Genomic DNA, 13,015 nt, shown 5'->3' on the forward strand with positions numbered 1-13,015 from the left:
AGGGTGAATCCACTGAAGACAAAGAAGGTTCTCTTACTGTACACTGATGTGAATGAGATCAGAATCTAACCCAAACATAATAACCATAGGCAAGAAGAGCTCAAGATAAAATTATGTTCTGAAAGTTTCCTTATGGTTTCAGTAGTACTATTGGCTTCTGTATGTATTTCAGAGGATTTGGTGGATCAGTAGGATAGTTTTTGGTGGATATTTTGGACTATATGCTTCCTGATGCAGTCTTAGATGATGCATGGAAATGAACTATTTTGGTCCTATTTTTTTTTTCAGCTTGTGCATTATTGTAACATAAATGTTGAACCAAAAGTCAGCTTGCTAACTTGGGGGAGGGAGGCAAGCCTAGAGTTTAAAGGCCTGATCTTGCAGTGTCTTACTTGAGCAAGACTCCAATTGGGGGAGTTTGAATCCTAATTTTGTGGCTCAAGCCCATCTTTAAGGAACAGCCACACACAAAAAGTTCTGACCTGTCCATATTTGCAGGGCTTAATCACGCGCACGTGCCTTGGTAACAAAATCTCCACACTTTGACACCAAGATCAATGAACAGCAGAGGGTTAAAGCAGATTCTACAGTTTATTGATCTTTGGAAGGAATGTAAAGTCAACCACTTAACATTCATTTTCAAGCAGTAGACACATAGCAGTCTGAAAATTGTAATATCACTTAATGCAGGATATGTACTTGACATTTTGAAATAAACAAAACTATCACTCTGCTTACCACAAAATAGTCAATAAATTCAGACCTATTAGATGTTTTTAGTAACGTGTCTAAAAACATTGTTATAGGTTATTTTTCCAATTCCCTATAGTATTTCATTGCTCACTATAAAAGTTCCCCTCATGCTTAGGCTGCAAAAACTAACTTTTAATCAAGTAATTATGAATTGTATTTTCCTTCAGCTGTGCAGATTCCTCATCTCAGCTTAGGGAGCTCAGTCCTTTTCTTATCTGTATGTACTAGAGTAAGTATGATTAGCGGGGAGAAGAAAACAATGGGAGAAGGGCAGGAAACAGCAGGGACGGGATCCAACTCCCACAGTGGGAGTTAGATTATTCCCTAAGAAAGTTTGGGTTTTTAAATCAGAAATTATTAAAGTCTTCACTAATTTTTCTTCTAGGTTTTAGGCAGTTGTTACTCAGAGTCCCATTGCCAGAGAAAAGACCAGGAAAGAAACTCAGAATTTCACCCTTTTCCTCAGCCCCTTTTTCCTGCATGCCAATTCTGTCCCCATAGAAGTCCATAGGTGTTTTGCCATGGACTTCAGCAGAATAAGATCCCAAGACCTTGTCTACACAGCGTTCCCCTCATTTAACCTAACCAGTTTAGAAATCTGTTTAGTTAAATCTGTGCAACCCTCTTGCATGGACTCTCAGAAAGCAGTTTTAGAGCACCTTGTATCCAGTTTGCTTAAATTTGTAAGGAATGGATATAAGCTAAGTCAATACAAGGAAATCTTAAAACCCATTTAAGTGTCAAACAGCAGGGGGTTTTAAGAAAAGAATGATTTAGTTAAGACTTATATGCAAGTTGCACATAAGACAAGGCCTGAGTTTTGCTCTTTAGTTTAAACAGCCAACTAACTTTAATCAAGTAATCCAACAACATAAATGCTGATTAGCTAGGAGAACTAGATGGAAATGGCCCTATAGAAGAATGCAAGGGAGACATCTGTGATCAGGGCCGTCCCTAGCTATTCTGGGGCCTTATGCAGCCCCCTCCCCACCCCCGCCGGGGGGTGGGGTTTGGCTTGGGGGGCAGGGGGAACCACCCCGCAGCGGCACAGCTAGGGCCAGGTCGCTGTACTCCTGCTGCTGGTGAGTGCAGGCCCAGACCTGCCACAGTCTTCAGGGGAGTGGGGGCGGGGCAGAGCAGGGGCGGGCTTTGTGTACAGGTAAGAACGGTCCGGTCTGTGATGGTAACATCAAAGAGTTTCCTGTCCTTTGCACAGGTCTATTTCTTGGGTACAAATCAGAGCCTTAGATTGTAAGAAAACCCTTATGTTCTCCAAACAGTTCATTTCATCCCTATATAGAAGAGCAGAGCTAGGTCTTTTGCAGCATATATAAGTCATAAGGTATAAATCTGGCGTAAGTGGAGTTTGTGGGGTACAAAGGGCTTTCAGAGAGATTTGCACTTGGAATTAATTTCACCCATGAAGATTAAAAACAACTGAACAATCTATATGTGGACAGGCGGCCCCAAGTGGCAGGAACAGTTCTGACTTAGTCCTGCCTCAGGGCCCAGGGTCAGAACAGATGACTGCTTGATACCTGCTGCTGCTCTTCAATGTACAGGAAAATCATCAAGGGACCCATGGGGGAGTGTGGCATGTATAGGTTTTGGACAGCATGGCCAACTGCAGCATACATAGGCACAAGCAGAAGGGGGGAGCACTAAGCAGGCCTGTGGCATCTCATTGTGCTCCCTAGGAGCATACATGGTTGTGGGGCATCTCACCACCACCTGCCTCTAGCGTAAAAAAGTCTCGTCTGCACTTGCTGTGGATCAGTTCCTTGAAACCACTAGCCTCCAGCAGCACAAGCTCTGCCTTTCAGCTCCTGCAGGCCTTGCTCTCTCTGCGTAGGTAGCAATCATCATACACCAATGCCTAAGTCCTCGGAGTGTCCCTGCTGTGATCAGCCCCTTATCCACTGAACACTCACAGAATTACCAGGCCTGGTGTTCCCAAAGAAACAGAACACACACTGGCTTCTAAGATTCAACTCAAGACCAGCACTTTGCTTAACACCATAGCACTTCGATAGATTTATAGTGAAAACAAGAATAAAGTTTATCAAAGATTAGCGATTCAGGTGACATCAACTAAGAATATTGGAAATAAATGGTTACAAATAAAACCAAATCAGACAACACAACTAACAAGTTAAAACTTTTCACCTAAAGTTCTCTCCAGCATTTTCATCCAAGCCTGCTTGAGATCTCACTTTCATGAAGCAAATTCATTGTCCATTTATTTACTTTCTAGGTGAGGGATGACACTGGTAAGGTATCTTCTTTGTCCCCCCAAAATATAGTGGAGCAAACCTTTGATATGTACCTCAAAATACCCCTTCCTCCCCACCCCCATTTTCTCTTCCTGTTTTGTTTTGTTTTTTTAAGTTCTCACAATACCTCATTTACATTCAGTTGGACTGGTGATAGAAGACCCCTTGTGAAACATACAATACTTAGTTTACCTATAAACAGCCTGTTAGATAAAGGTTTGTCTGACAGCAAAGCGTTTTTTCCCCTCTTTTCTAGTGAGAAGTCCCAAGAATATAATGTTCACGGTATAAATGTAACTCCTCATGCAACAACTGAGCATGCATTTTGCGATGGTATCAGTGACCAGTGTGACTTTTGAGACCCCACATGACACTCTTTGGTTAACTAGAATGACATGCCAAATCCAAAAGAGATCCCTGTAACTCTCCTGCACCCCCTTGCCAGCTGGCATTAAGAGGTTCTTGGGTCACTCATGCTTACCCAGTGCTAATATAGGCTTACTTTAGCTCAAGTCTCTCCCAGATGCAGATGGATTCCAGGCAGATTCTGGAGTGCCATAAGACAATACAGGATCCTTACTGATTAAATTTCAGTAAACGTTTAGATTGATGATTTGATTTTTCACATTTTCTCTGGCTTCTGTTTGCAAAGTTGCACAGAATAATACATTTGCCAAAAATCTATTTGCAATCACTTTTCTATGTTTTTTCCATGTCCCAGTTTAGCACATTACTTCTGAATGTTTTGACTAGAGAATGTGAGATGAAGGATAAGATTGAGCATGATAAAAACTAAGAGTGTCACAGAAGTCATGACTTTCTGGGACCGCCGTGACTTCCACAGCTACAGTGACTGGTGCACCCCTCTCCCCTCCCCAAGCAGCAGCCCCAGCCATCTTCCCTCCCCCTCTCCCCCACAGAGCAGTGGCACCCCAGCCCTGCCCCCCACCCCCAGAGCAGCTAAACTTTAGTCAGGGATATTTTCCATAAAGTCACGGACAGGTCATGGGCCATGAATTTTTATTTATTGCCCATGACCTGGCCATGACTTTTTAAAAAAAAAATACCCCTGACTAAATGTTAGTCTCTGTTTAAGAACACATTATATGAAATATGGAAACAAACAGTCTTTTTATAATTTGGCCCATGAAGAACTGTAAAATGCACAGAGACATGACTAGTCAAGGAAGAAACATGCAAGATATACATACCCCACCCCATCAGCCCTATCTGAATGATGAGACACTAAGGGCCTGATTCTGACATTTACAGTTAATCGTACCTTACTCCTTGGTTAGTCCTACTGAGGTCAATGAGACTATATTCATGGAGTTAGGAACTACTCAACATGAATAAGCATTCAATATCAGGCCCTCAACTTTCACCCAAAAGGCTGTGCCATTGGACCAGCAAGCAAGACAACATACTAACCACAACATTAACAGGTCACAATAAATCCCTGTGTACTTTAAAAAAACTCTCCCAATTGGACTCCACTTGTGAGATATACCTTTCAATCTGTTTCCCAGTTCCCTAGTGATAATATAATGAACCATAGCTCTGTCTGCACTGGTGCTGTGCTATTAATAAGGCTAGCAACAGAAAGATTAAGTGTACTGTTTAAAATCAGTGTTAGCTGGTGGGTTTCTGAGTCCAAGTCTAGACTGGTAGCATCATCTAGAGTATATAGTTGTCTGTGGTAATTTTTCTCTTAAGTTTCTGTCCCTCTCCCCCCACCCCTTCCCTCCAATTTTCAGGGACAGTTCAACATATCCAGACAAAAAGGAATAATATTCTCTTCCCTTTTAACGTCAAATACTATTTTTTAAAGAATTGGTAAAGTGTGTTTCTTCAACAAGTGACTATCTAAAGTGAGGTTTACTCCTGCAATATATTCATTAAAAAGCATGCAATAAACAAATTCAATAAAAGCTGCAAATTAGCACACACAAAAAGTCAAATTTCATAATTCTATACATATGCCTGTTTTAGACAGATGCTGCATTATGCATTCAATAACAATTGGCTAGAATGTAAAGTGTCGTACTTCTTGGAATCAACATTTTACTTACATGTTTTTCATTGTATTGGTCATTTGTCCTAGTTTTGCCAAGAAAAGTTAAATTTCCTTGAGGAAAATTAAGATCTGAATTTAGATTATACATTATGCAGAGTACATTTACTCTAGACAATGAACATGTGTGAGAGAGAGAGCATGCGCGAGAGCGTGCATGAACAGGCAGATAGATTTTAAGGTACATATACTATGTAAATGAACTATAGATATGTTCTAGCAAAGACATTTATAAATAGATATATTTGTATTTAGCTGCGACATTAAGTACATTTCCCAGACCAGAAAAGTTCTGTGTAGCAAGAAAGCTTGTCTTTCATCAACAGAAGTGGTGCATTAAAAGATATTACCACAACCACCAAGTCTCTTAACATCCTGGGACCAACATGGCTACAACACTGCAAAGATACGTTCTTTAAGACATGATGTATAATGTACATATAATCTATTTATAGCCATTTTATTGTCATTCTTTGCTGTAAGAGTTTTATTGGGCCAGACCTCCCCTCATTTCAGCTGTTTCTTAGTAATTGTACTGGACTATGAAGATAATCTGACAACAAGTATATGAAAGTACCTGTATATCATTCCTGTCCCAGCTTTGACAGTTTCATGTAATGACACTCCATGCATATGCAAAAACTTCTCTAGTTGTTTCAGTTCTGCTGCTCCACTTAGCCTTCCAGCCCAGCATCTTGCTGGAAGGCAGACTTTAAGGGTGGTGCTTTGCCTTTTACCCCTCAACAGTGCTTCAGTGGATTTCAGCACACTTGGCTTGTGGGGTGGGATTTCCGTGCAGGGAGGTCTGTACAAATGCATATTCCAAGATAAAAGATTCTCAAAGTCCAATAAAGCATTTGAGATTTAGATTACTGGTAGTTTCCACTTTTCTGGCTTCTCTATGTTCTTTTGTAATGCAAGTCTCTTGCCATTATATTTCTATTAGGAGATGCAGCTTTAACTTAGTAATATTTGCCTGATAGAACCATGGGACTATAAAGAGTTTTCCTCCCAGTCACTCTGTACCTTATTGCTACTGGCTCATTTTAATTGGTGCCTAAGATGGATCCTAGCCAGGATCAGTGACCTTTTTCCCCCATCAGTTAAAACCTCTCATGGTCAAGTACTCAAAGGGACTGTGTATTGCCCCGGGAAGAGAATGATAACTGTTTCCCATGTCTTATATTTAGACAAAGAAAAAATATTTGTTCTGGATTCAGTACAAGGCTGATAAATAAAACCCATGAGAACTTGCATTTAAGTCCTTGGGCAGGATACTTAAATGTTGTAATGTCCCCAAGTCAAATCATCAAGGCAATTTAATTTCTTGTAGAGTACATTATAGCCTCACATAAATCTGGTGAGTTGGGCTGTCAGTTTCTTTTCCTATTATCAAAAGGTCCATTCAGGGTTCCTGACCGTTATGAAAATGATGGCAGAACTGGGGAGGGGCCAAAGAGTCAGAAATGTCAAAAACGTTTCTATAATTTTAATAAATACAAATTCTCCATAAGATTGAAACACTTCGTTTTCTGGACGTGGATAGACTGTAAATTAACGTGCAACTGTGGCTGGTGGCAGTCTGAGAGTGGTCTTTTGCTGCTAGCCTGGTAGGGACAGGGAATGGTGCGGTAGCTCAGCAGCTGGGTGGGCTATTCAGCAGCTGGCGGCTCCCTCGGGATTTAGTTTGCCTGGAGCTTTGAATAGTACTGACAGGCTCCAGATGAGAATATTTGCATATGAGTCTAAGTGCAGTGTCTGTTGACATGTTGCTCTGCCTTTAGAGGAAGTAAACCAAGGGGTTGGCTTAGTGGTTTAAGCCTCAGATTTGCTATACCCAGATTCTTCGGAATCAGACTGAAATCCTGTCAGTATTAATTCAGCTCTTCATACTTCTGAGGGAGAAGAGCGGCGTACCATGCAGTTTTTCTGTAGATTATGTGGATAGCACGATTTACAGTAGGGTCTGTAAACACAAGGCCCCGGTCTGTTCTGTGTGAACCGTAAAAATTCCATCGTGCTTCTGTAGCCAAAATTTTTCTTTCCCCTGCATTTTTGTGTAGCATGCAACACATCAATTGTCAGTCTTACTGCCTTCCTTCACCCTCTAGCCTAGACAGTATATATATACAAACATGAGTTGCCTTTAAACCCCCACTTTCCTCCCACTCCTGCACCAATAAAATCAACACTTTCAAACAAATCAGCAGATAATTCTCTAGTTTTAAGACTAGAGAATTGTTGGTATCTCAGACATCACTTTGTGCCAAAGAGAGATAAATGTTAGCTTTTTAATGGTACCCACTGTATGTCATTTGTAATGTGTTTAAGATATAATTCAGGTGCTCTATAAATATAAAATATCAAGAGAATTAATAGACATCCCAGATTAGCCACCCAAGCCAAATAAACAGCTCAATGAGCATGAATCAGTATAATGCAAGAAGGAATACTGTTACTTCTCACAGAATCACAGTTCTGCAGCCCTTTGTTACAACTCTCTTTCAATCACTAATACAGAGTATGATTAGATCATCAAAAGATTAATGTACCATGGATTCAGCTTATCCTCAAATCCTTCAAAGCAGATAAACAGACGGATCTCAGAAGAGAACATATTTGAAAAGATTATAATTCAATGTCACAGAGGATGATTTTTGCATGGAAATGTGTAGGACTCCAATTATTCTGTCTCTGCAAACTGTGGGTGACCAAAGACCTAAGGAATTCAGATGCCCTTGTCAACACCAGTTGTAGTGCTTCATCAAGTGAATATATTCAAATATATTCAAATATATTCACATTCAGTCAACTCTATGTTATCTTTTATAATGTCCTAAACTATTTTTAAGATCTGCATATAAAAACTGGTTCAGATTCAAGTAACAGTAAGTTCTGTTTCCTGCTCTCTGAAAGGTACACTAGGAAACAACCTGTTCCCTGGAGCTCCATGTATTAACATTGGCATTGGAGATTGGTACATGGAAGCAATTTGTCGAACCAATCTGATCCTTTTGTATTCTCTGAAATTAGATTTCACAGCAGTTAAAATAATCATGATCTAGGGAAGTCACTGGGATGGTTTCTAAATATATCATTTAGCAATTGACCTTATTTTTACTGCCACCCAGGTAACGTAAAAAAAATGTACAAATATTTTCATGGCAATTCAGTGTAGCAGCACAATGTAACTGGTTATCCTAAATAGAAATAGCAGAGATTTATCATGGAGCTGTATATTAGATAGCTTTCAGAGTTCAGTTTAAAGAAAAGGAGGCTGAAAATGTGGAAGTCCAGTTCACATCCAGTTTACGAATAAATTGCTTCTATAAAGAAGATACCCGGGTTAGAACCAAACCCTACATCCAGATACTGCTAAACTTTGGGTGAGGGAGGTTCAGAATTCAAAACCAAATTACAGTTTTACAACTGGCATGTCTCTCTGCATTGACCAAACCAAAACACTACATCGGAGCGTCCCTGGGTGACACAAACATGGTTCTACATCTGATCTTTCACTATCAGACCCTACTTCTGCAAGGACCCAAACAAAACTCCTTGGTCTAAACCAACAGATTTTTGGTGGGCTGGAAATGCAAATACAAGCAATACATCTTGGCCTCAACTCAAGTGAGTTTTCCTTGCTTTGACTCACTGGGAATCACTAGCAATCAATGCCAATGTAGTTTAAATATTCAAGCTGCATTATACATTTTTAATATACAAGCATGCTCAATAGGTTGCCAAAAAAAAAAATACTTTCCTTAGCTTTCAACTCTCTGGCCCCAGATATCTCCATCTTCTGGGTTTTTTCACTATCGTGTAAAACTTATGATTTTGTCTACACGCTTTCCTGCAGCTTAATTCTGATAGACTCATCCTTTCCCAACCAAGTCTCCTTTCATCCAAACATATCCTTAACACCTCAGAAAGATCTTCTGTTCCCTCCTATTACCACATCCTGGAGGGCTTGATTGTATTTTCCTTAATAATGTTGCATCCTGCATGCAGCTTTACTCCAGTGTTAAGTAAATATTGCTACCAGTTCTTCATGAGTTTTAAAACATGAGGCTATTGTATTTTTAGAAGTATATGTAAAGACTTTACTACATTAACAACTCAACTCCTGCAAAATAATTGCATCCTTCATAGTGCTCTGTTAACACATCATTCAGCGTTCAGGTAGCTTGACCATGAGTTTCACATGACTAGTCAATCTGTTTTAATGTGTTTTTTACTCCACATTTATTTGACAACTAAATTTAGCCACTGGGCTAACATTTTCCTTATTGGATGTGGTCTGCTACTAATTTCTTAGTAATAGTGTATGCAAAACAGTCTCATTTCTGTACTAACTTGCACACATTTTCCTTTTAGCTACTTTCTATTTTCAACCCTTCCCCCCCCCCACAGTGAAATCCTACTGATTCTAGTGTCACTGTGGAAAGGTCTCCCATTCACAGTAGTCACTTTAGACACTTTGCTTTGAGATTTTGGATGATTTTATCTGGCAATGGGGTTAGAAGCCTGGCTGTCTGCTAAATGTATTAAAGCTGGGCAGGGCAAAGCACTGCAAAACAAACACACACACACACACCCCAACACTCATTGATTCAGAGATGGACTAGATAAAAATGCTTGTTATATTTTCCTTCTGCCACCTACTGAAGTAAGTAGGGTTATCAGAGTAAGATCCCACTCAATATGGATAGGGGTAGCAGAACCTAGCCTACAGGTTGTATCATTTTATGACAGCTGGGCTGAAACATTAATAACCAATTTATATTAAAGCCCTACCTAATTAGGGCTCATTAGAGGTTCTAGATTAGAGACCCATAAACCTAAGCCTGGGTCTTATTTGCGCTGATGAGGCCCCTTTACATTTAGAATTAATGAAAATCAGCCTCCCATATGCTTTGAGATTTTAAAAGGGCTTAGATTAGAGGCAATTTATTGAATAAAATGAAAATGTTCCCTTCTGTCTCAGAAGTGGCTTGTTTTCAAGCTGGCATTGATACACTCCCCCACAATTTAGGAAAAACTAACAAGGGTTTGCAAACGCTTTCATTCGGTATTCTCAGGTCACCTCCATAATCCTTGCACATTAGTAGTATATTGTGCACTAAACTCAAATGAAATCAGTCACATTGACAAGATAGCTGATGAGATACAAGTCTGAGGATTCAGCAACTTTTACATTCAAGTGACTAATAAGCAATCGCCTATAATTGTCAGTTTTGTAGTTGGCAGGGGTGTACTCTGTTACATGCAACCAGACCCACTGTAAAGTGATTAGAAAATGTCTAACAACCAACCAGGTACAAAACACAGAGCTTTCTGGGTTTGTTTGGGGTTTTTTGTGGGTGAAAACGCTTATTTGAAATTTCTTTTGAAGACTAATACGTTTAGCTTTCTTACCTGTGAGGCATTCCGGTAGTGTATGCGATTGTATGCTCATACGATAAGTCACATATTTTCAGATACCAGTTCATCTCCAGTTCTCGCATGAGTGCCAGTCTCCATCCCCTTTGCTGTATCTGACCTGTGGTATTGAGTCTGTTGTCCTTGCTCTTTTCAAAGGAGCTCTTTGGAGCTTTTTCTCTACTCCCTAAAGAAAGGACAGAGTGTTTCCTTAACTTGGCTGTCTCATCAAGATTTTTACTCCCCACTGTCCCAGTGCGTGCTGCAAGCATTTTTGTGGTCTTGCCTGTCTGCAAAGGAACCACCACCTAGCACTAAGTCACTGTCTGCAAGTCATTTAAACTGATTTCAGCATGCACTTTCCTCCCTCTATAACCTTATCCTGGCCACAAAGCTGTAATTAGATATGCATCTACAGGGCTTAACCAGAAAGAATAGCTGTAACCTTTTCATAGGGAAAATCTGTAAACTTCCTACCAGTTGACATACTTGAATACACAAAGTAGTAGTATCCCACATTTCACAACAAACAACACTCATAAACACACTATCATTTTACAAGAACAATTTTGATGTATGTGGATAACCTTTTATATATAGTTACATCTAAAGCAAACAATCTCACCTGCATACGTTTCACTGAATTGTTTTGTTATCATGTGTATTTGAAATTGAGATCCAGCTCAGCTGAAAACAACTTTAGTGGTTTAGAACAGCTATGCAAAGATTTAACATGTGCTTAACTTTATATAATGTAAATAGTCACACTGAAGTCAATGGGGAAAATTACAGTGTGTAAAGTTAATATGTATAAATTTTCACAGGATTGGGCCGTAGTTTTATGATTGCTCCCTTTTTAAATAAAAAGATAATCCTACTGAATGAAATTACTGAATAAAGTAATCAGTACTCTGGTTCCCTGGCTTCTTTCATATTGTAGCAATTTTTTCACATTCCATAAAAGAATTTTGAAGATTGAGAAAAATAATTTAATACCCTCTGGACATGATGATAGAAGGTTATCCTTTTTAATGATTATTCTGATATCCAGAGATTATTAACTGGGCCTTAGGGCAAGTAAAAATATTATAAATAAAAAGAACAAATCCCAAAGCTGGATCAATTTCCTTCTCACTGTTGGATATAAAAGAGGGTAGAGAGATTTGAATGCAGTCTGCTTATTGCACAGATCAGCTGTGAAAGTGATATTTGGAACCCCCGAAAATATCCCTGTTTGGAAAAAAATTAACATTTTGGACAAATTGTCCAGTTGTTCATTGTGTTTGAAGGATGAAAAGTCACCAGCTCCAGAGCTAATCCCCACATTGGACCACATCAGATCATTCATTTTTAAGGCGAATACCTGAAGCTTTAACTGACAGAGGTTAACGACACTTGTAGCCAGTGCAGTCTCGTATAGACTAGGGTTGCCACTAGTGCGAACAGCTGAAAAAACTGAATCAGTGGCAGTACCACTGGGAATTTGATAGATTTGCGTAATGTGGACAGCCTGTGTTTGCCTCAGGACATTTCTTGGAAGTTTAAGGTTTGCTTAGATCCTGGTTCTGGAGAAGGGGCATTTAAAGTTCGATTCACTGTTCCTAGACAGTCTTGACAAGAAGGCAGATTAGTTTTTCCATCATGATCAAGTGAGTTTTCTTTATGGGCTGATAAGCTTTCATGATACAGTTTTACAGTCACCACTGCGTAGTCCCCATCTTTCAGGTTTAAATATTCTATAACCTGTTTGTCACTTTTGTAGACTCCATTCATATGTTGGGTCCTGCAACCTTTTCTTACAAGATTAGGGCTTAATCAGGCAAGTAATCTATCTGCTTTGAAGAGGTCTACTTGCACGAGTGAGGATTCTTTGGGTGCATGTATATTTGGGGCTACTTTATGGGCCTCGTGACACAGACCTGCAATAATGTTGGTGCAGAGCTTCACTGCCCAGGGGAAGCACAAGGAGGTATTCTAGTCTGCTCTGCACTGCTTCTTGGGGTGCAGAGCGTCTCCTTCCATGCATGCTAGTCCCTCTCTACAGGCTGTTTCTGGGGAAAAGGGCCATAATCCTACCCCTTCCCATCCACTATGGGGCACCCTGTGCCCTAACAGACTACACAGGTAAGGCAGCTCCTGAGTGAAAGAACACCAATCATGCCTGACCCTTATATGCTGAACTCTGGAGAGCTGACAGAGCTATATGGTTACCGGAGGAGCATGGGGTGGGATTGTGCTTCCTGAAGCCCACTGATGAGGAAGGGGACTGTGCCTTACTCCACTGTGTGCTAGGTTACCTCTGAGTAAGGTGACCATACGTCCCATTTTGGCCAGGGCAGTCCCTTTGTTAAGCCCTGTCCCAGCCGTCCCTACTTTTCTGGCAAAAGGAGGCATTTGTCCTGTTTGCTCCTGCTGACTTGATCCCTTGGCAAAAGCAAATGGGACAAATGCCCACTTTTGTCAAAAAATGGGGTGTGGAGGAACACGCGGGGCA

The 13,015-nt window shown here is 40.2% G+C and overlaps 1 protein-coding gene across 2 annotated transcripts in view; it reads right to left on the minus strand.

Moving 5' to 3' along the window:
- The window catches only part of KCNAB1 (potassium voltage-gated channel subfamily A regulatory beta subunit 1), a 234,994-nt gene extending 224,201 nt beyond the window's left edge, over window positions 1–10,793 (minus strand). The window contains exon 1 of one of the 2 annotated variants that reach the window (XM_073359609.1): window positions 10,519–10,793. In XM_073359609.1, the coding sequence (XP_073215710.1) occupies window positions 10,519–10,793 (275 nt within the window). Of the gene's footprint in view, window positions 1–5,677; window positions 6,083–10,518 lie in introns of those variants that run through there. The other variant, XM_073359610.2, reaches the window with a different exon arrangement.
- Between the last annotated feature and the right edge of the window lie 2,222 nt (window positions 10,794–13,015).

Source organism: Lepidochelys kempii, chromosome 9, assembly GCF_965140285.1.
Source record: "Lepidochelys kempii isolate rLepKem1 chromosome 9, rLepKem1.hap1, whole genome shotgun sequence".
Classification (NCBI taxonomy): domain Eukaryota; kingdom Metazoa; phylum Chordata; order Testudines; family Cheloniidae; genus Lepidochelys; species Lepidochelys kempii.